The following is a 24,773-nucleotide window of genomic DNA, read 5'->3' on the forward strand; positions in this document are numbered from 1 at the left end:
CGACATTTTCTCTGGTACATTTACTTAAATTGTACTTTTCCGCTTGTTACTTTTAAGACTTCTGTATGACTGTTTCACAAATCAAATGTAGCTAATGGCTTCATCAAACGTTAATTGGTACATTTGACTACGCACCACCAATGAGATGTAGCCAGTCCCAGGCTGGCCTTTTGGGACTATTCCCAGCGGCCGGGGCTTGGAAGTGGCCTAACTAGCCTGCTTGTCAAAAAAAAGAAAAAAAAAACAACACTCATATATATATATATTCATGAATATAATATATGAATGAATGAATGTATGAATATTTATAAATTTAATTTTATATAATTTTTTCTTAAATGATCAACACGAGCAAAGTGCTCAGAGGCAGAACAGCTGAGATGAAGAGAAACGTGGTGGCGAAATGGACTCAGAATAAAAAGATGAAAGAGGGAAGATGGTTGAGGAGGAGGAGGGAAAGTTTCAGATCAGCAGCAGCAGCGACATCACGAAGGTTCACTATTTAATGAGTGATAGGGGAGAGACAGCTGGAGTGTTACAAGCTTCAGAAAGAACGAGCACTAGTTAGATTGTCCACGGCCCTTTTTATGTGGCTGTAATAATGACCTTGTTACTATCTGCTGTCAAAACTTCATTCTATTGTTAATGTTGCCGTGGTGTGTTGCTGTACTGTTATATAGCCAACCTTGGATATACAAGGGGTCCTATATAAGATTTCCTAGTACAACAGAAAAAATATTAGTTCATTGGCAGGTGGATATTTCAATACTAAGGCTGCTCAGCTAAACTGGTCTTTACACATAGTCCACATCTGCCCTATAAGCTATAAAATGAGCCAATAAGAAACATTTTATTAGTCCAGGTTAAAAGCTGATGATGGAACTGACATTTTTTTATGCTTGTTGACTTAGTTTACTGCATGAAATATTTGTTGGGTCCTGCTGGACCAAACATTCCTCCACAGGTGGGCTGCTGGACAGAAAAGTTTGGGAACCCCTCTTAAGGTTGGACGGTGTTTATCTGTCTAAATTGGTGATTTTAGTTGAATCACATCAGGTGACGTTTCTGTTGATCACTTCTTGTTTTTACTGTTACAACAAATAGTCATGTTAACATATTATATTTATGGTAAACTGGCATCTTAAATATTTGCTGACGAAATGACTCAATAATTTTGTTTCAGATTATATTATAATCTAAACGTTCTGGACTGGTGGCTTATAGTTGTGTGTGAATGTCGGTCTATATAGAATATTGAGCTTTGATGAATGCTTAGCCTGTGTGTGTGTGTGTGTGTGTGTGTGTGTGTGTGTGTGTGTGTGTGTGTGTGTGTGTGTGTGTGTGTGTGTGTGTGTGTGTGTGTGTGTGTGTGTAATGAATTGGGGTGGCCTGGGTGACTGTATGCCATGCGCTGTCATCTGTGTTTGCCCAAACAAGTCAACATTTCAGCTTACAAAAATGTTACGGTGTATGGCAAACAGGAGTAACACAGGCAGAAATTTATTCAGCAAAATGTTCAGTCATTGTGCTCGTGTGTCCTTTATTTTAGTTTTAAAGTTTTGTTATGAAAGAGCATGACAGCCAGATGGAAGACAATGTCCTGAAAAATATTTTATTTAATGTGATGGAAGGCTACATTTATGTTTTCATTAATTCATTAACATTTTATTTAAACTTTTATATAAAAGAGCAATTACACTGATGGTACTCAGTACTGTAGGTATTTTTTTTTTTACTTTTACTTAAGTAATCATTTGGATGACTAGTTTTAACTTAAATCATATTTTTTCTAAAGTAACAGTTCTTTTACTTGAGTATAATTTTTGGCTATTCTACCCAACTCCATGTCAGTGAGGACCACCAAACTCTCACCAAAAAAAAAAAAAATAACGGACTGAGTGAGGTTATTAATAAAAAAATGTACTAGATTACATGGTGGTGAAGTTTTAGGATGCAAATGACATAGCGAGACCCTGCAATCAGTCTGTTTAATACCAGTGACCACATGATTATTTGCCCAGTTTAGTAACTCTTGCCCTTCATGATATCAGATGTTTGCTTTCTTTTGTTTTACTCCTCACAATAAAGACAACTTGCAGAGTAAATCTCCATAAACTGCACTGTGACATCAGTGGTATTACAGTGACTAATAACAATGTGTTAACATGACCATTTATCCTGTCACCACCAGCCGATGCATTGCAAGAAAGTCTTAACACACACACTGCACACAGTACAACCCATCTCACTTCCTCAGCCTGAGACCGAATAGTTGGGATTCTGTCACATCAAGTCACTTGCAAAGCAGGAGCACCCAGACGGTAAGTATCAGTACCCATACTACCATTCTGGCAGGAAAACATTTGGTACATCCCAGATAGATTGTCAATTGCAATGTGGGGGGGAAAAAATAAATAAATAAAAAGATCACATTTTAGAGCATACAGGCCAGGAGGATGTCCTTGCCACTCAAACCCAGAATCTTCTGTACACTGCTAGACAGATGATTGATGAATGATGATGCCTTCAAAATGAATGGGTAGGCATGTCCATGGTCCTTTCTTTTTTTTTTTTTTTTTTTTTTTGGCTTTGTTAGTTACAGTGATCAACTTACCGTTTTATGTCTTTTACTAAATTAGTATTTAATATTACAGAATATCTGAAGGTTTTTTGTTCATTTTTTGTTTTGTTTTTAAATGCAGAGCTCAAAAACCTCATATCTTCCAGTAAGGGTTGAAAATGGTTAGATGGTGATGTTTTATGTTGCGAACTGTATTATGTAAAGCAGAATTTATGTAACTTAATGACAAAACCCAACCAAGTATTGTCTTATTTAACCTTAAAAATGTGTATTTTATGTCCATTTCTAAACCTGTGTAGTTTTTATATCTACCCCAAACTGTGTTCATTTTTAATATCTAACCAACATGATTTTAATATAAGAAATACTAACTCATAGTTTAGGAGCAAAAAGAAACGAAAAAGAACTTCTTGGAAATCTTTGGATAAACATGTAAAATGTAGAAATGATGTAACTTTTATAAACAAACAGAGGTTAATGATTTTAAAGACCTGGAATTGTAGTCATTTGGCATTATTTTGAACTAGAGACAGAAAATAAGTTGTTAAACCTCTTAGTATGTTCAAAAGCTTAGCTTGTACCTATATTGTATCCAATGTATATTATGAACCGATATTGCAATATGATTAATCGTTATTCCACCTCAAAACTACATCATGTAGTCTCCTAGGCAGCCTTACTAGTGACTGCACTTCTGACACCAAAAGACACACAGCATCATAACACTAATCATACAACCCAGGTGTAAAACCCTCAGGTCACTGGGCCAGAGGCAGGAGATGATGTTTTTCCTGCTGGTGCCAAGCAGGTTGACACAATGAAAGGATTATGGTACGCTACCGGTCACATGAGGGACACGCAAAGACACACATCTAACACTCTACCCAGGGCACTTACCAATTTCAATCACCTGTATACTAGACACTGAAATGTGATGCCTGTTATAATACTGCCTGAAGGCCAGACTCTGCTGCCAAGCCATTACAGAGGGTAAAAAATAGTTTCTCTCCAAAGAGTTCTATATGGAGCTAAAAAAATACTAAAAACTGGACTTTGTGCAGTACTTGTCTTTTGTAATTTGATGTAACGATTACTTAGTAAAAACTAATGTATAAATTAATGGGTCCTGCTGCTGCAATATGGTGTTTGGTGAAATATATTTACATATGCAAACAAGCCCTGTTTAACTAATTGTTATAACAGCTAAAGCTGTGCTTGTTTGAGCTTGTAGTGTTCTGATGCAAGGCCTTCAGTCTTTTTTTTTTTTTAAATATCAAAGATATATGCATTGTTAGTCATTTCAATGACATGTGATGTAGGTAATTTAGCACATCATAGCTTGAGTTGTTATCCCAGCATTTTCATTTTGTTCTACCTAAACCATGAATCCCAGGTGCACAGTTAGAAACTGCTCAGTTTGTATCCTTTCAAACCACAGTCCTGCTGGTCATCAATAGCCTCTGTCTCCACAGCACATTTCAGAGAACAAATTCATTGGCCCATCTGGGAGTGTCGCTTGGTGACTTCCACACTCCATTAAGCTTTTGCTGGCAGTTTAAGCAAGAGCAGTATGTGTATGCAATATTTATCTAAAAACAAAGACCTGTGGGTTCCTGGAGACCATGAGCAGCAGGAAATGAAAACAGAGGATGTAAACTGTTGGACTGGATCATCCCACAGAGGAATAATGTACATTTCAAAACTACAAGTCTCTATAGAATATAAACATCTGCTTACATTTCTGCAGCTTCTTATGGATAACATAGAATTTTGAGCTGAAGTGCATCAAGGTCTTCCTGAGATCTGAATTAAACATGTGCAGATGCACTTGGATAAACTGAGTGCATGAGATTTTGCTTGCTCCATCTATTCCCAGCAGACCGTTATTACTTGACCTTCCTATACCTACTGCACAGAGCTTTTTTTTTTCTATCAGCACAATCAGGTCTATTCAAAACCCTTTCCACTTTAACCTTTTGTACAAAAGCTGCAAAAACCGTCATTCCATTTGAAATTCTAACATCTTAAATATCATTCATTGATTTTTCATCAGATACATACCAGCGGTTTCTTTCATTGACTGGTTATTGTTGGAAGCTTAACTTCATCCTTGGCATAAATTTTGTTTTAAATGTGAGCCTACATGGACTGAACATGGTTTCAGCAGCAGAAAAGGTTTAACTCCTCTATTACCAGCTGTACACATCACACATACAAATTCTAATGTATGAAACACTGAAAAGGGTGAAATTCAAATTAAGCTCTAAATATTAATGAATAATTCAAGCCAGAGTGTTTTGTTTGGTAATTTGCTGTCATCTATGAGCAGTTCAGGCGGTGAGCCTCCATGTCATCTACCCACATCTAAACAATTCATAGACAAGACTAACAATTGTTTCTCTTAGTCTTTTCTACATTTTAAAATAAACATGTTTCTCAAAAACTATACCACAACCGGCTAAAAGACACAGTTTAATAGAAATCCATTTCTGGAACTCCTTAAAATGATGCTTTAAGCTTACCAAAGTCTCCACGGACAAAGATGTCGTAGACACAGCTCTGGCCTCTGGTGTAATTATGTGGGTAGTTTGGGGACAGAACAGTTCCCTCTGAACCAGTGAAGTGACCTCCGCAGGGAGCTGCAGGGACAGGATGGCAAGCCACAAAGAAGCAAAGTTAACAAATGTCAAAACAACCATCTTACAATACTAGGGGAAATAAGGCCACAAAATATAATCAGCAAATTTATTTTAACTGGTACAAGTGCTGGGTAAGCATTTCACAAAATGAGGTGAAAAGAAAAACCTTTCAACCTTCATCTGCTGACAAATATAATTCTAGACAGCATAGGAAAGGAGTTTCACTTTTTAAGAGACACTTTAGGGACATTTTCAAAAAGAGAGTGAGGTGTAAACAGACAGGAAAGAAAACCTGAGTCAAGGTAACAGGGTTAAAAACATTTCATCTTTAAAATGCTTAGATAACACATTCACAGAAGTGTTGCAAGCCTGCGACTTAAATGAGCCCGTTCCTCCCAATAGTTCGCCTCGACAGATTTAGATTCAGCTTCTCAGCCAATACGGTGTTTTGCTCATATCTTCAAATCAAAACACAAAGCCATCAACTGATTTGTTAGATCTGTTAGATTGATGTTAGACCCAGCAAACTGACTACTATGGGCCTCAAAATAAACTAATGATCAAAATGAAGGAGGTTCAGCTGTTCTTTGTGGGGAGAGGGAAACTAATACATAAACATCAGTGTAACAATTCATCAGTCGCATTTGTTCTTAAGTCAGAAAGAAACCATTTACTCACTAAAAGGTGCATGAAAGCCTGCTGAAGGTTAGCAGAAAAAGTCTCCTTATGCCTGTCAGACCATGAGAGGCTAAATTGTTTGATCCAATGAAATAAAGATTAAGCTATGTTTCCACAATTCCCAACTGCATGAGTGGAAGAAACCAGAAAGCAAGTATCACAGTAATAATACCACCCCTAGAGTCAAACAAGGCGATGACAGCATCATTCCCTCATTTATTTATTTTCTTGTTTCTCTACGGAGCAGTGAGACCAGTCAGGGTAGAATAAGGATGGAGGTATAAATCAAGAGAGCAGTCCTTACAGAAGACCTTTTCTAGACTTCTCAAAGTAAATGTAAAGATTTACATTTCAACAAGACAAGGCCCTGAAGCAATCCAACATGAAGCAACTACAGCTATAGTCTGGTCCTAAAACTCACTGTACACTGACATCCAAAATGATTGAGTTTGAGCATTTTGGCCAAGAACAAATAAAAAAAGGAAAGAAAATGGAGTCAGAAACACCACAGAGGTTGTATTTTGACTGTGAATGGATTTTTGCACTGACATTACATCACAATCAAACCATTATGAGATCACAGGTGTGAAGCCCAGATCAAACTGAATGAGTTTAATTGGTTGTAGCCTCTTACTTAGTGAAGAATACTGAAATTAGTAGGACCAAGTGGTCCACTGCCCTGAAGCCCCCTATTTCTTCAGGTATATACATTTTTTTGCAACTAATGGTACTATGAGCAAAATATTTAATACTTCCATCTGTGTGCTGTCATTGGCGTCACAGCTGGTGTGTTGCCATAGTAAGATGATCAGGGGTTATAGATAATCTTCATCTAATTTCACCTTTTAAATTCTGGATCATTTCTGAAAGGTTTCACACCAATATGCAGAAATGCAGTTTTACTATCAGGATTGCATCCACAAGGGAGAAGCCAACACCTGTTTTCACCAACTGTTGGCTCCAAACAAAAATCATATCATTTTTACTTAAAACTATTGGCATATATTCAATTGGAAAACTGGTTTATTAATATGGGCTAAGGTCTGTCCTGCACCTGCATGGTAACTCAAAGTCTTAGCTTAAGCTCTTAATGATGTACCTAATTGGCCAAGAGGCCCCTTTATGCAGTTACAGACCACACGGACTGAGCCATCAGGTGTGGGACCCTCTACAGTAAACAAACACACACTCATTTGTTGTAGAGAAGCTGTCACCAGCTGCTCTAGACCTCCTGTGGCCCACACATTGCACATGCCATTCCTTCTTCACCCAGCAACACATGAGAAGCAAACAGAGGTGTTAATGTAGACAAATGGATAAGTAATTTATCCACATTTAATTTTTGTAGAAGCAAAAGGTTTGCAATGAAACATGAAACGATGGTAAATTGGAAACTAATTTAAGCTGATTCCTTTGACAAAGACGCAAAATGAGAATCTGAGAAAGCTGCCAAGGGGAAATATCACACTTGGTTGCCTATCTGCAGCAGGTGAGAGCAGCATGAAAAATAGAGGGGGGTTGTCATGATGTACTGTAATGGTTTCTTTTTAACAGTCGAGTGTGCTGCAACAGAGAAGTGGACATAATGCAAGACCAATCATTTTGTGCTCAGTAAAATACAGGTAAGAATAATCAAGCTGCACAGGAAAAGGTATTATCTAAATATACTCATTATATAAAATCAGAGTTTGAGATATGTAAATGTATATATAAGAAATATATTTAAAGTTAAAATATAAGTAAACTTCACAGGCAAAGAATTTTTTTTATAATTAAAAACAGAATGGGAGTTGAAAATAAAGGCGTTAGCTGATAACATTTGAAGTACACTGACCCAGCACTTAAACTGTCTTAATTTAAACAGAGAACCATTACAGCACAATAATAAATCTGATGTACTAAGTGCAATGGGAAAAATTTTAAAATATGCAATGAAAACGGCTCTTTTAAAAAGTAAAACAGGACACAGAAGCCTGGGTTATTATTACATTAAAACTTTTCTTTTTAATTGAATGCTTAAAATGCTAACATGCACACACAGTAAATATGTTTCACTGTAATATTCACAGAAAAAAGAGGATGTTCACTTTTCATGTCTTGCTAATATTCAACACAGATGCTTGGTGAAAGGTAGGGGATGGCGGGATGCGCTAATCTGCAAAGCTTTGTGACAACCTCAATACTTTTGTACAAGAAGTTGCCAGTTTTATGCAAATCCTGCACAACTGTTGTCACAGACATTACACTTTTCACTTCCCACACACAATTTATTTTGTCTTTGCAGTGCCCCCCAATTTATGCATGTTATCTTTCCATGGTAGCAGTACACGGTTGGAAGGCTACAAATATTTACATGGTAATGACTTACATATGTCATGTTCATAGACATGATTCCCATGTCAAGCAAATGGTTGTCTACAGAAAACAGCAACCTTGAAATACATTTCCATCTTACAATGTGCAACCATGGACTGTGACACTACTATTGAAGGAGTGCACTAGCTATACATGTATCTATACATTTTCTGGTGAAAGTGGGCTGTGCATCTTTATGCAAATGCACACTACAATTAAAATAATAAACATTTCAACAACAATAGGGTCCTTCCATACTTCGTATGGCTCGGACCCTAAATAGCACACACGTATTGCCTGTTATAAATCCCTCCAGAATTTGTGACTAAGATTTGACTAGGTTATTTTATTTAGTGCATAGTGGGTGCATAGTATCCCAAACAGTTGTTGATCATCATTAATTTTTTTTTAAAATTTCTGCACTTCCTAAGAATCTCTGGTCCAGAGAAAATTATCTCCATAAACCTGGGACCTCATTTATCCATCTTTTCCAGAAAATGGTCTAAATTTCATCTTGTGAATAAATTTTAGAATGTGTGAAAGCACAAAATACGAAATAAATAAAAAATGTTGAAAAAAAAGCATGTATAGACCAGTTGTATGTAGATTTGATGTATTTATCTAACAACACGCCCTTTTAGAAATCACAGCATTGCAGATGCAGCTTTTTCCCCATTTCATTTCAGCTTGGTGTTGATTTGTCCAGAGTAACAGAATGTACTCTGGGCCAAGAAAACTGATAGTATCCAATGACGATAACATAATCCAGCTCAGGGATGGTTGGAAAATGCCCAATTTGTCTTCTACTTTACATTGGTGACCAAAAACCTCCTTGGATATACACCAGAATAGTTTTTGTGCAGTTAGTATCTCTACAACACTGGTCCCAAATCATAGCATGAACCTAAAAGGATCCATATTTGGGAAACTATATCTATTCAGAAACCACTCTGCACTTTCACCAAGCAGGTCAGTATACTCAGTGAAGATGCCTTCATTGTGGAGTAGTGATGTGCAAATCTTAAGCAGTTTGTTTAAAGCTTGAGAATCATTTTACTGAATCATGAGATTTTTCATCTTTATTAAGTCTTTTACTGACCCATCCCTATCAGCTCCACAAAGAAAAGACCAGACAACACACTTCTGCTATCTAATTGCATTTGAATGAATATATCAAGCTAATCAATGAATTAGGAAGAAAAGCAACAAATGTGGTTTTCTTTCCCTGGCTGTGACAATTTTAGTCCCTGCTATGAGCTGCGAATGAATCACTCAGTTACTCACAGTAGCCTGACCTGACTCACAAAATGAACAATTAACTCATTTGCTCACTCTCAGCTGATCAGTAGCGCACTCTTACTGCTGGGACAGCTGCCCCCACATGAAGTGAAAGTCAGATGAAGTAGAAAAGTATTCACTAAACATGTTACTTCAGTTATATGAATCTATAGGAAGTGGCGTTAGTGGAGCTTGTGTGTGCATGTGGATTTCTACATGCTGAATGACTCAAATGACTCAAAACCTGATTCTCTTTGGTGAGTGACTCATACAAACTCGAGTTAGAGAAAAAAAAGTTCCCACATTTGCAACTGTGGAACACACAGTTTAAATAATATTCTAGAAAAAAAAAAAAGATCGGCCAAGACAAGTTTTTTAAATACCTTGTCAACCACAGGTCTTTTTTTCTTTCTTTCTTTATTTTAATGATTTTTTTAGCCAAATTAAGCAACGCATTTATGACAAAGAAAACATAAATTACTGGGTAATTAGAATTTTGCGGTGATGAGCTATATGTGGATGTTAAGACTGCCTGTTGTGACCCAAGCAAACATATCTGCAGTCTCCTTGTCCTACCAACAGATTTTGTGCAGATGCGTCGTCAGAGTTGTGTTTATGGTTTTGTGAAGAAAAGTGGGCAAAATGAGGGCCTTGGTCTTTATTTATTTCATTTTCTAATATCTATTTTGGACAGGACTGTTCCTGGGTATACTCGGACTCTTGCTTAGTAGCTAATGGGATAGGTCCCCTGCAACCCCCTGCACTGGAATAAGCAGGTATAGAAAATGGATGGATGGATCTATAGCCGTTTGGACAGGAGAACCTCTCTTGCATTTTTTAAGTACAAGCCAAATATAATTTGGATTGGACTTATTGGACCAACAGATTGATTACAGACTAGGACAGACCATTATATCACAAGTGATGGAGGTATTGTGCTAGAATATGAAATACATAATTATTCAGTTTAAATTTTACAACACAACCGACATTTTTAACACAGGCTACTAAAGCCAAAGTTATTATAAAGAAGCCTTCCAATCTAAACACTTAGAAAGATCTACTAGAAGAGGATTAGTCCAAAACACCAATGAAGACATTGCAAAGGCTTTGCCATTGATCAGTAATATAGGGTGTGTGATGTACCAACTCATGTTGGGTCCATTTTTATATTATTAAAATTGCATTATAGTTGATTTTCTTGCATATATCCATCTGTGGATGCTGCTTCATTTTAAACCATAATTTTTAACGTCATTATTTTTCATACAAAGTATTTGATTTTATACTGGGCTTGAAATAGTAGGTATTTGGTAATAGTAGGAAGACTACGGTCCATGACAAACAACAGGAGTGAAATTTTTACTTTATAAAGGAAATAGCATTTATTGCTTATTTAGAAAAGAGAAACTACCTCAGCTTAATGCTAAATAATGTAAGGGAACAGGAGCTAACCATATGTTGGGACATTACTTTCAGCCCAGTTAAGTTTTCAGTTCAGATTTAGTCTCAAAGTGAAAATACTTAAGGGTGAGATCCAGACAGACAGTGTCTTTAGTAATGTACTTATCCTCAGGGCTGCTCAGTTACCCAGGTGCCAACTGTAAAAGTAATGAACTGTTCCCTGGAGTGAAAATAGGGGCTTCCAATCGACACTGCTGAGAATAAGAGCTGAATTCTAAATTGACTTTAGCATATTAAATACTTCAAATAATATAAATGGAGTCATACTAATGGAGGGAGAGGTGCTGGATAGTTTGGTGACACCTCCTTTATCTTCTTTTATAATGTGTGTTACTGCAATACTGAAACATTCTGACGGCTGTAAGTGCCTATGCACCAAAGAGTCAAAAGTAACCTTCCTTCTTGACGTGTCAGAGGTATCCTGGAAGGGGCACCAAAGCACAAATAGGAATTTAAAGTGAAACCAAAAAGAAAGATTTGTGTAAGAAATAGCTTGTTTGATCTGATTGGAGAGGGGATTCGTATTGGACTTTACTGCCAGACAAGTTAAAACCAAAGTGAGAACTGTGTCAGTGTCCACTGTACAAAGTAACCATATTTTTAGTGGGTGTGGAATTCTACCAAGGTTTTCATCATCCCTGATTCTGTTGGTGACATTCATGGGGAGCATCTTAGGTTGCATCCAAGGTAATAAAGCTTCCCAACTGTTCCCTTATGATGGGGTTCTGCTATCTTCTCTAGAAGGTGACCACACCACAATCTAGGAGGCAAAAGGGATAAGACACAAAACCTCCAAGTCTGAGGACATGGTTTTCTGATGGAAATCAGTGGATTGTTCACTATGGTTTGGGATAAGGTGCTGCCCCAAACAAGAGAGTTTTGATATCTGGAGAACTTTGGAGGGTTAGAAGGACAGAGGGACTAGCCATCTGCTGCAGTGTGGGTATTGTACCTTAGCATTGTAGTAGAGAGCTAAAAAAGAAAGAAGTTTTTGATTCACCAATCAGCCTACAATCTAACCCTCACTCACAAGCTTGAAAGTTTGGGTCTGAAATCATGAAGGTGAAGCTACAAATGGCCAAATTAGTTTTGCTTTAGTTTTTTGTTTTTTTCTATAACATAGCTGCTCCCAGCAGGTGGATGGGGTAATGAGCCCAGACATTTACAGAGAGCATTTGGAAGAGAGTCTTTGCTTATTTGTGTCAAAAAGAGCCAGTTAAGATGAATCAGCCACCTGATTAGAATGCCTCCAAGGCATCTTCACTTAGAGGTTTTCCAGATACACCCGTGTTGGATAAGGCCCTAGGGAAGAACTCGCAATACACAGAAGGGATTTTATATCTCATCTGACTTGGGATCGCCTCTAGGATCCTGCAGGAGAAACTAAGAAGCTATTTAGGGGAGATGGACATACGCAATACTGAACATAAAGTTAGATTCTGTTGCAATTTATTTTGTTTGGGCTGAAAGTACCAAGATGTAACCAGACATGACTGATAGATTTCATCTTTTGAAAAGCATGTTAGGTATTTGACTGGGTATTATAAAGAAGGCTAGTGATACTAACTGAATGTCATTCATTTTTTTTTAAAAGCAGATGGCACAAAGAAGGCACAGTGCAAACCAAAAAAGCTAAACAGGAGTGTGTCTAAGCTTTGTTACACTGATGTACATAACTTACTCCAGTATGGCATACTTAACATAAACATGTTGTATAATACCTCTATACAGGTACCTACTTTTGAGCTGATTTACTGGAGCACTTGAAATTTCATCCATACATATTGTGTGTAACACATTTAAGCTTAAATGTTCAAAAACTAAAAAAGATGGATCACAATTGTCTGCTATTCTGGCTTTCTGTTACAAAATGTTGCCTCTTACCTTGACAACTTGGTTTGGCTCTGTCCCACTCAGGTCTCTTGCTGTTGCCCATGACACATGTCAGGGTAGAGTAACCTTGTAGCAGGTAGCCAGCCTCACAATGAAATGTCACCATAGATCCCAACTTGTAGTCTGTACCCATTCTGGTGCCGTTCATTACATTCCCTGGATCAAAACAAGCCTCCCGCAGTTTTGCTGCCAATCAAAAAGAACAAAGCTTTTACCAGAGTGACAACTATGTAACATGAAAGGGACTCCTACTAAGGCATAAATTAGAATAAATGTAGACTGACAAAGTGAAGAGATCTGTTTTATTAAATAAGACTTATTAAAAATGCATAAATATGGCAACTGTGTTAAAAGAAAGACTCAAGGCTAGACAAGTTAGCTTTGTGCATTATCATATTTTAAAGTCATAATTCTAAATTAAGTTTACTTTTATTTTTTTTTTTCATTCTAAACAAATCTCAAACTCAAACTTTAAAACATTTTTATTCATAGAAAATCAACACAGAATCACAGCTTGCACAAGCATTTAGAGTACCTTTGTATTCCAAGTGAAAGCCAGTGTAGCTCACAGAGCCATCGCTACGAAATGCCAAGTACATGAAATGGGAAGAGCTCTCAATCTTCTCTGGAAGTTTACTGTCTTGGAAACTGCCAATCAGATGAGCACCGCTATCCGGTCCATCATAGATGTACAAGAAATCATAGTTGGGTTCAATGCTGAAGCTGCAACAAGTGAAAGAAACAAACAAATAAGACTTAAAACAAGCATTTAGCCAAGTATTAACCCCCTAACTGCACAGTTTGCATGAAAGATTAAGAAGACATTAGGTTTCAAAATGAGCGTGCATGTTGCCATGCAAAAAGAGAGTCATGGCAAGCGATTTGTTTTGCATCTCCAGACAAGGAGATAAAAAAAATATATCTCCCCCAAGAGGTGAGGAAAGATTAAGTTGTTGTGACACTGCAGTGGCACAAAACCTTCCCAGACGGCGACGGCAATGCAGTGTGAAAGGATCATTTCATATTGTTGCGCTCTATATCAAATCTCATGCTGCACCAGGAGGAAGAGGAGCATTTGTTTTCAAAATAATGAGCATAGTTTATGACAAAAATGTAAATAGCTTGGAGATGATTGCATTTGAGTTGGATCAAAGCAGCTCCAATTTAAAATCATAACTCCATCCTTTCATTTGGGGTTCCCAAGAGAAAAAACATCACTGTGGTAACTCTATTACATGTTTGTTTTGAAGGACAAAGTTGAAAAAGAAATATAGTGACTTTTTTCCTCCTTTGCTATGAGAACAGGCAAAGTGTGTGGGAGTACAGAGAGAATGTGCCAATGCTCCTTCCACGGCTCTTTATGAAATGACTATAAAAACAAGAACAAGAGTCAAAAAAGACTGTTCATGAAAACTGCCCTAAGGTTCATCTCTGTGTTTCCTCTTCTGGTATTGCAGCTGCATGCTTAGATTTCAATTAATAATGTAGCTTTTACAGTCTTGACATCATTCAGCACAGAAAATGAGCTGCATTTATATCACAATTCTGCTATGCAGTGTTTACCTAGAAATCTTGTTTTACCACATTTTAACAAAGTGGCTGGACAGGATGCTGCCTTCTCCCATCTTCAAACACACCAGAACTCAAACTCAGGCCCCTCTGCATAACACACATGACCAATTTTGCTCAATACTACAGTGTTATAGCTGGTTCCACTACAGGGACAAGCCATTCCACATTACAACATGAGCTGCTGTGCATCCACTGAAAACTGAGTCCATTCTGTTTCAGGCAAGTTTCACATATACAACAGACTTAGTGAGAGAACTATCCTGTAAACCACTGCACCATAAACTGAAGAAATTGTTTTGATTTTTGCTTATTCAAACATTTAATTTGTTTTATCTTTCAAGGTGCTCTTAAATCCCTCAAATCCCCTATTTCCTTTATTTAGAGAAAAAACATTTCTAATAATATAAATGATCACTGCAAAGGATCATCAAAACTAGTACAGGCTCCCTGATAGGATGGATCTAGTCAAAATCAGAACATTTTACTTAAATTATTTACTTATTGCAAATGCAGCTTAAATATATAATATATATATGGAATTTGGTGAAGATGAAGCAATACCTCAGGAAATCGCGGGGGGGGGGGCAGTTTTGAGCTAAAAAGCAACCAGCAAAAGGAACAAAACAGAGAAGCACAGAAACCGAAAGAATCCAGATGCAAAACCGCCAAAATAAAAAGCACCCAAAGAAGAAGAAGAAACAGTTGAGAGAAACTGCTTCTTCATCGTGGTTTTCTTCTTCTTTTGGTGTTTTTGGACGATGGTAAAAAACTTTATAGCAATGCATTACCGCCACCAACCGTGGTCAAAATGCAGAAGTGAACTCTGAACTCGGTTCGGCCCACTTGTGGATGAAATGACTTATTATCCATGGAAATGTAAAAGATGCAGGGAAGTACCAGGGCGGCGATGTATGACAAAACTGTCATCTTCTGCGTATCTGTCTTCTGCATCGAGCATACATGGGCCTTAAGGCCCTCTGAAATTTAAGTAAATGCCTTATACTGTTGTAAATCAGATGTTTTTAAGACAGTTATATTTAGAGTTTATCATGTTAGGCTAGCTAGCCTTGCTAGTAGTGAGTCTGCTACCTAGCTAAAATGGCATAGCTAGAATGCTACACAGAGCAAAGACTCTTAGATGCAATTGCTTCCTTGTTTTCCTTCTTTTTTCCTGAGTTATTTCTTTTGTTAATTGTTGAAGGGTGAAACTATTATTTCTTTATTATTTATGACTACTGATTCAGCTGTTCTTGAGATTGTCAAGGACTTTTATAAAAGCTGGACTTTATCCAGAGGGCTCAGCCAACACCATAGCTAGCAGTCCTGTCTCTGTCAGGGAAAAGATTTGTGAAAACGTTGCATTCAAGTGATGAGAAACTTGGTAAGGGCCATGGTTATCTGTCTTTAATAACCACCCACAGTGCCATAGGGAGTTTGCAATGTGCTGAGTATTATTGTTTAGCTTTTGCCCAGTCTGTTAATTAGCATTATGTATCAAAAAATAAAGACTATAAAGGTTTTGTTCAAGACACGGACATATAATGAATCTGTGGTAAATGCAGCATTTTGTTTTGTGTAGTTGTCATGTTATCAAACTGTTGCAGTGTGGGGGAGACTTCATCTTGGCATGTTTGTGCATGTTTATTTAATAACACTGTTGCATGATTTGGATCATTACTAACTGTGAAAATGATGTTGAGGTTCGGTGACTTGGCTGTGTTCTTGAGTGTTTCTGGCATGCACGTTGGGGACGGAATTTGGCTGGAATCTGTGGGGAAGCTTTTTTTAAATGCTCAGTCATAGTATAAAAAAATTCAGTTTGTTGTTGAGAATTTGCTCTAGTTGCTTTGGTAATGATATTGATAAAGGATTTGTGAGAGGTATAATCCTTTATGCTTTCAGTCATAACACTGATGGCTAAACTAATTAGTGTACAGTACCTTTTTCTGTTAATGCGCTTTCAGCTAAATCGCTTAATTCCTCTCAATAAAGGGCAAAAGTCACTTTAAAAATTAGATATATCCTATGATAACAGCATGTCTTACCCAGAGCCTTTTGAATCACAAGCTACAAACTCCTTATGGCTCATTTTCTGGCTCATTGTAGTGAAATGGCAGTAAAACATGTTATACAATAACAAAAATCAAGTTCTTTACTGTTTTTCCTATTTTACACATAGGAATAAAAAACAATTATTATAATGTTTTGCCTTTTTGCTGATAGATTTATTGAAAACAGTACCGCACATATGAGCTTTAAGTGGTCCAAACCTGCACCTACCCTATGTGTTTTATACTGTATGATGATGTCACATTACCTGATGAAAGCCAGGGAAATTACATAGTCAGAGTGGACTGCAATTAGCCAGTCGCAGTCTTTGCTGTGCGGGTAGGGGTGTGGGTAGTTAGGAGAGAGAATAAATCCAGACGACCCAGTCACATTCCCACCACATGGAGCTTGAGAGATAAAAAAAAAAAAAAAAAAGTTAAAGGCTTACTATGATCAGGTTATTTTCCAAGAACATTCATTCCATTCAGGTGTGTTAAAGTACAGTTGCCTCTAAAACATGCAGGGGGTCCTGAGAATATGTGCAAAAATGTGGAGCTTTACTTTACTAGTTTTTTTTATGATGATGCATAAACTTAATGAATAAATTAACATCTGCCATGTGTCCCTACCATAAAATGTTCACATTTCAGTGAATTTATTTCATGATGCTGATTTGTTTAATCTTTTAATGTATCACAAGACCTGCAAATGAACATGTTTTTTTTTCTGAACAGAGAAAAACTCTTAGAAACATTGGCAGCAACACAAGACCATCCAGGTTTCTTTGAACCTGCTTGTGTAATTATTTCTAATTGCATTGTCAAGTAATTGGCTGTTAAGCTCTAATAGGGCAATGCATTAAGAGGTTGTAGAGCCCTCCATATCTATGCAGCAACAGAAGTGGATTTGTCCACATAAGAGCTGGCAACAGCTTAAATATGTCTTAAGTGTCTTGTCTAACCTCCATGTACTTTACAGATATGAGTAAGAAAGAACTTCAGCCTCTACTGCAGTCAGCTAATGGACAAACTCTCTGCCCTTCCTCCTTTCACTATTTTCTCTTTCACTCTTTCACGATTCCCTTCACCTGCCTTACCCTCTCCTTCAATCTATATACTCCTCTCTATCGCCTCTACACATCCAACCTTCTCTGTCCAAGTCACACTATTTCCCTCTTCCTCACCAATGCAGCTTGGAGGGCTGGGTTGCCAGAAGTATCTATTTTCCACTTGGATGCAAGTGATTCTGCTCTCTCCCTGCAATTCATATCCCGGATCACAAGAGAAGGTCACAGAGTCACCAGGCTCCCGCCCTTCTCCGTTGCGACTGCCATTCATGGGAATACCTGGATCTCTGCAGGCTGTCGCAAGCGAACCTGAAGGGCAAACACACACACACACACACACACATGACTCACACTTTCTGTAGCAAATGCACATGTGGAAAGAGTAAAAGCAAGAGTACACACACACGGATTACATGAGCAGCCAAGCGTTTTAAGAATAACCTGGTAAAATCTTACGGATTCCTCAAATAAAACATTTTTACCAAATTTAATGAAAATCATTTGTGTTTATTAAAAAATACAATGGCATGTAATAATAAGTGGATGAGGGTGAAAAAAAAGTGCAGTTAAAAGGCTAAGCTCATATTGTGTTTGACATGATTAACAGATGAAGCTTCTACACAAAGAATACATTTGATTACTTGATTTCAAAATGGTAGGAGAAAAGAATATTCATCATCTGTGGAACAAAAGATAATAATGATGCACATTGTGTCTTAGACTTTTGTGTAAGAAACTATTTAAATTTCACTGAGAAAAGTGAGTTTATATGTAACTTCATACCAAGACCAATGATTATAATTCACATGATCGTGTCAGTCAGTGAGGAAGGAATGTTAAGTTTCATTTAGGAGTCCATATTTAACTTTCAACCTGTCATTTGTGCTATTTAACAGCAGCGTGTTCTCAGAAAGACATAACTGTTTTTACATTGCTCTGTTTTTGGTTCTGCAAACCAGAAGCCTCGGGCAAATAAAGTATATAAGTACAGTGTGTATCTGCAAAATCAATTCCATTTTTCACTGCACTGAATTTCTTTTCATTGATTTTTACATTAGGCTGCTATGCCTTAATGCTAAAATGAAAGCATTTACAAACTCATCAACCTCTCCACATCATACACAGTGTTTCATTTTCCACTCGATTCCAGGTGCTTTCGGTTTTAATCTAGTCATCAGAAGAACACAAACTGCATTAGCATTAGAGCAGCAAACAAGCAAAGTGGAAACAACGGACTTCTAAATATCTCAGGCTTAGACTGCTCAGAAATACATGGTTAAACATTATAAAAAAAAACACCAAGATATTCAGACATGCTTTTCATTCCATTGTTATGTTTTGATGACTGTGAGAAATTCAAACAAAAAGGAGTACTCACTTGAGAAATCAATGGCAAAACCAGACTTGGTGATATAGAAGTCTGTCTCGAATTGAATAGTGACAATGTTGAGAGTGGAGTGGATTCCCTCAGGCAGCAGAGAACCACTGACCTCCTTCAGAGACATCTCATTCTCAGGAGGCCCATCCCATACCTTCAGGATGTCATGGGAGGCTTCTGTGTCGAATGCAAGGAACTGGAGACTGAAAGAAGAGAGAAGACATGTTTTTTTTTTGTTTTGTTTTGTTTTTTTTTATTTTACCAAGTAAAAATTAAATACTAGTATTATGTTATGAATGGTAACTGAGATTAATTTATTTAATCAAGTTTTGATTAATAATAGTTTTGTTTTCTTAAATATACACATTTAAATTTAAGCTGAACACAGAAATCTATCTACAAACAATTCAGTTGAGATTTGGTATCACATATCAATTTTTCCCAAAGTTTAGAAATACAATATAAGACCCAAGACTCATCCCAGTCTCATCAAGAGCTGGTCAGAAGCTGCTCTTCTAACAGTGTGAGTGTGGATGACTTTATAAAATCATAACATGTTTACTTTGAAATCTGAAATCAAATGGTTTCAGTTTCACTGTAATACAAGAAGCTCTAAACCAAAAGAGAGGGAAAAAAAACATAATTTTCATGTCCCAGCAACATTCCCCATGGAGCCGACCCAGTCCCTCTCCACATCATTGTTTATGGAGCTGCTGCAAGTTTTCTCCTGATAGCATCTAACTTCAGAGGAGAATTCTTTATGTTGAAAGTGCAGTTTGCAGTTTATGTTGTTCTTTAAAGATACGTGTGTTTAAAACAGAGTTTACTGTATTTCATGTCTCAAATGCAAAAAGTAAGTAAGTAACTAAGTAAATGTTTATTTTTATCGCACCTTTCAAGATAAAATCACAAAGTGCTTAACAATAACATAAAACACTGAATAACAGTAATACAGAGAGAATAAAAACAAATAAAACTAAGTAAAAGCAAGTTTAAAAAGATGTGTTTTTAGCTGCTTTTTAAAAGAGATCATGGAGTCCACAGATCTCAGGCCTAGAGGAAGGGAGTTCCAGAGGACAGGGGCCACTGCTGCAAAGGCTCTGTCACCCTTAGTTCTCAGCCGTGTTGGTTTAACAACCAGCAGATCTAGATGACTCGATCTCAGGGACCTGCTGAGCACGTAGAGCTGTAGGAGATCCCTGATGTATTCAGGTGCCTGGTCATGTAGGGCTTGATAGGTAAACACCAGAATTTTAAAATGCACCCTGTAATAAATGGGCAGCCAGTGCAGCTGGATTAGTAGAGGAGTGACATGGGTGAATTTGGGGGATTTAGTTATCAGCCTTGCAGCAGCGTTCATGTCAAGAATCAACAGGAGCAGGAAAAACACCCCCCACACCAATGCATCATTTTACATAACACAAAGATATGTTCTAGCACTCCATACACTGCAAGTTACGGCGAAGTTTTTGTAGCTGTGATTAAGTTAACTGGTAATTTTATGATGTTCATCAAGATGAATACTTTTGTTAGTGGAGGCTGTGCTTACTCCAGTGTTTCAAGTTCACTGTTTTACTGACTTAAAGATAATGAAGTCAGTTAATGAAAACTTGGTGCACTTTGTGCAAATTTACAGAAATCAGTTAGGCAGCAAGAACAACTACTTAATATTTTTGGTACATTTTAGATAGCAGGATCATGTACCCAGAGATTTTAATGGAGTTTCCGATGGGATGTAAAAGCTACAATTGTGTGACAGTGATAACAGCTGTTCACTTCGTGCAGCTGCTTTCTACTGTATGTTTCCATCAGCATCAGGCTGCCAAGACAGCAGTGTATACGACTGAAGGGTTGACAGTGTCAGAGTGCTGACAGATACAACCTGACAGAGAGGGGAACAGTGTTAAGTAAGTCTTGTTTGGATATAATACTTCACTTCCTCTGTAACCCTCCACCTTGAGTTCTATTTTATACAGTTTGTAATATAACTAATAAACAACTAGTTGAATTGCTATGAGGTTCTGCCAATACTCAAAGAGGAAATAATGTTTAGCTACATAAACAGATATCTACCCAGCTAGTTAGCTAAATATATATCTAGTAGCATAGCTAGCTAGGTAGCTTGCTAGAAAGTTTCTTTGTTAGCAACATAGCTGCTGAGGGTCTTGTTTTGTCTGTAAACTGAGAATAAAACTCTGAAATTGAAAAGGCTCTCAGTGTTATTGTAGTGCAGTAGTGGGGAACATTGGCCCTCATCAAGTATTATATGTTTCCCTGCTCCAAAACACCTGATTCAAATTAATGAGTCACTGTGCAGAACTTGATAAGCTGTTGGTTCCATTTGACACCCTTAAAACCCTGCTGCATTTTGAATCACTGCTGTTGCTATCCTACAAGTTACACTTCCAAGTTCCAGCTGAATTATGCCACAAAAACACTTTAATGGTTTTGGTTAATTTAAGATATAGTTAAAATCCATTTCAGGGTAATTTCCTTTTCCATAATCTGCAAAATCTTTTTTTTTTTTTTTTTTTTTTTTGCTATACATAGACAATTCTGGCACTTTGAGGCCCACATCAGTCCATTTTTCATTCATACTGGATATACAGTTTATAAGATGAACAACTGAAGTTACCTGACAATGTTGCCAGAGCCGACCTCAATCGTCCAAGTGCATCTCAAGTTGTTGTCGTAGGGGAAGGGATACCCAGGAGAGAGGATTCGCCCTGTAGACTCACCTGTAAAACTGCCACCACACTCAGCTGCATGCACACACCCACACACAAACACAAGAAATAAAAGCATGAAAACTGTTCCAATTTCCAAAACTCCTCATATTCTCCAAATATCCTAACATTTACACACAAACAAATGTCCATAAACTGAAACTAGAAACCATTACAGACTCACTGAAATTCAAAAGTTTCATGAAATGGTTAAAAGTTTGGATTTAAACAAATAGGTAACATGAGAGCTGTTTTCAAATTCAGTAATCCAGTTGAAGTGAAAGAGAAGAAAGCTTGATGAAGAAAGCAGGGCCTGACCAAACTTTGTCACGGCATCCTGACATTTTCTGTTTCATGTACACCCATAGAGCAGAGCGTAATGCACCAACTCATTGCATTAGTAAATGACAAAAAAGCTTATGCATTTGATAACCACTACTCTCAACATTGTATCATCACGTACAACTTGTATAATGCAACAACTTGCTTTTCAAACCATCTGTGGCGTGGTCAAAAAATGGCTTTGTTTCAGTCTGATACAAAATCTTTGGACCCAACAGTCTGCACCGGCAACACATCCCTGCCTCTGGAAATTGGTGTCATTCATACAAATGGTTGTCTGAGAAAGCCTGTCCTGAAACACTCTTTCACCTCAGGCAACCCTTCTTATTACGAGTGCTCCATCATCCATCATGCCATCTAAAATTGGGCACATCACTGTGCAGGGAGGAATGTGCGTATATGGGGTTTTCATATATTGATCTCATCACTGACACCATTGAAAATAACTTTGCATTTTGATTAGCTAATATCAATCATCTCAACAACCACAGTGATACACACCAGCCTATCTGCAGAATCTTAATATCACAAACAGCTGCAGTCCTTATTTAACTACATTTGCTGTCACTGTGTCTATATCAATGACTTTAATAATTCGGTTTAACTGATCATCATTATAATGACAACAATAATGATGACAGTCAAACTGAGAAATTTAATTGTAAGTTGTGGGCTTCCTCATGACATTTTAATACCAGATGATTAATAATGAGGAAAGATCATTGATTAAGTAATATAGTTTGCTGTAAAAAAAAAAAAAAAAAAAAAAAAAACATGGGCTGACACCTAACCGGGCCATGAAAAAAAAGACTTTAGGATAGATTAAGTGATCTGAAGCAGGCTAGGTACACAGAATAAACCTCTATGGCAACTGTTTTAGTGAATAGGTTGGCCAGGATGACCAAAAAGAAGTCCAACTTGATGAGTCACTATCAAGGTTATGCAAAACGACCATCAGAGCTAGTGAAAGAATCGAAACCTGTTGTGTCTCTAAGTATGTCTCCTAATTACCCCATTAATTAACTATATAAAGACTCCACTCCAGAAAATACATGCGATCAGTTTTGGACTGCAGGGAGAACACTGTTACAGATGTTAATGACTAAAGGAATATCTTATCATCCAATCTGCAGTATGTTGTCAACTCCCTTATTGTACTGTATCTTTATTACAGAATTGAGGGCCCTTAATTAATAGCCAGATTGCATTATATTGCTACTGTGTAGGCTATAATCGGCATCATAACACTGGGCATTTGTAAAGGTACTTGAGGGGAGTGTGGGATGTAGCTCTGGAGAAATGGCAAGGAATATTTCATTGCATTTCACAGGCACAAAGCTCCAAATTAATGCTGACCATTCAGTTATCCAGCACTCATTCTTTTGAACATGACACAATGCTAAACCAAAGACATGCTCCAGTGAAAAAAGGTAGCGGAACAAAATGACATTTAAAGTGCAAATTTCCCACACATTCGAAAAATGTAAATCTTGTTTTGTTTTTTTATTTATTTATTTTTTTATCTAATCCATCACTGTTAGACACCAAGAACAGACTCTGCTTCTAAATACCTTCCAGTCTCAAGCAGTGTGCAAGTAACAGCTTTATCATTTCTGACTCTGCTTCAGCATCTTCTGAATATGGAATTACAGCCAGGACTGTGTTCTATGTCAATAAATCAATAAGACATGACTACTTAATAAGTAGGCCTTTAATTCAAGAGAGATGCTGATTAATTGTTTGTGGATTAAAACACCTTAAAATACACATATGAAGCAGCGTCAAAGCAGCTCTGTGAAAGCGCAACTGGACTTGAGTTATTGACTGTAGAGTTCTTAACGATTCTGCATCAAGATCACGCAGAAAGATCAACAATCAACAGTAAAACATTAGAGCTATATATACTCTATACAAAATGACAAGCAGTGTGTATTCTTCCAACACAAAGTAATTAAGTGGAAATCATGTCAGGATAAATCCTCTGGATTAAAACCCAGCTGAGCAATGGTGACAGTGTACCTGGTCTGAATAATAAAATAAGATGCAAACAGTGGAAAAAAGAAGCAGAGTAGTGGACCAGGAGACACAGAGATGCGTGAAAATGGTGCATCCACGACCAAAATTTAAGACTTCACACAGACGTGGACAGAGAAGATTACCTATACATGATGGGAGGCTGTTGTCCCATGTTCTTCTTTCCCCAGTCATGCACTTAAGTATGGCACTGCCGTGTAGAGTGTAACCTTGCTCGCAACCAAACTCAATGGAACTTCCAGAAAAGTGACCATGGTCACTGGTTTTGAAGCCAAACTGAGGCACTCCTGGATCATCACAGTGGGATAGCTCAAAACCTGGACAGGCACAATTAGAAAAGACAGAAGAACAGAATAATAACATAAAATGAGCCACATAAACATATATTACATAAGAGCTGCATTCATGCGTTTAGCGAAGCCCACTGCATAGCAGTCATCATGCCAGTGCCATATTCCCATTCATCTGTACTGCAACGAGGTATTGACTAAGCTTTGAAAATTTATTTCTGGCTGAGCAGAGACAAGGCCTGCAGTCCCGTTATATGACTTGGCATTAAATGATTCCTTTTAGACAGAGAGCACAATTAGACATTCACAATTAGATGTTCAACTGAGTGTGGACATTTACTACGACTGAGAAACAACCCATCTTCTTGGAACACTGAGATATTACAGCAGACTCTAAATAACCACAAACAAGAGAACGCTGCAATAAC

The 24,773-nt window shown here is 37.4% G+C and overlaps 1 protein-coding gene across 1 annotated transcript in view; it reads right to left on the minus strand.

Moving 5' to 3' along the window:
• LOC121641592 (CUB and sushi domain-containing protein 3-like) overlaps positions 1–24,773 on the minus strand; it is a 289,036-nt gene that overhangs the window by 149,173 nt on the left and 115,090 nt on the right. The window contains exons 25-32 of the mRNA XM_041987820.1: positions 24,181–24,372; positions 21,589–21,715; positions 18,954–19,156; positions 17,693–17,884; positions 16,778–16,916; positions 13,424–13,611; positions 12,880–13,074; positions 5,104–5,220 (exon numbers count right to left, since the gene is read on the minus strand). Coding sequence (XP_041843754.1) covers positions 5,104–5,220; positions 12,880–13,074; positions 13,424–13,611; positions 16,778–16,916; positions 17,693–17,884; positions 18,954–19,156; positions 21,589–21,715; positions 24,181–24,372 — 1,353 coding nt within the window. The remainder of the gene's footprint in view (positions 1–5,103; positions 5,221–12,879; positions 13,075–13,423; positions 13,612–16,777; positions 16,917–17,692; positions 17,885–18,953; positions 19,157–21,588; positions 21,716–24,180; positions 24,373–24,773) is intronic.

This window comes from Melanotaenia boesemani, chromosome 6, assembly GCF_017639745.1.
Source record: "Melanotaenia boesemani isolate fMelBoe1 chromosome 6, fMelBoe1.pri, whole genome shotgun sequence".
Classification (NCBI taxonomy): domain Eukaryota; kingdom Metazoa; phylum Chordata; class Actinopteri; order Atheriniformes; family Melanotaeniidae; genus Melanotaenia; species Melanotaenia boesemani.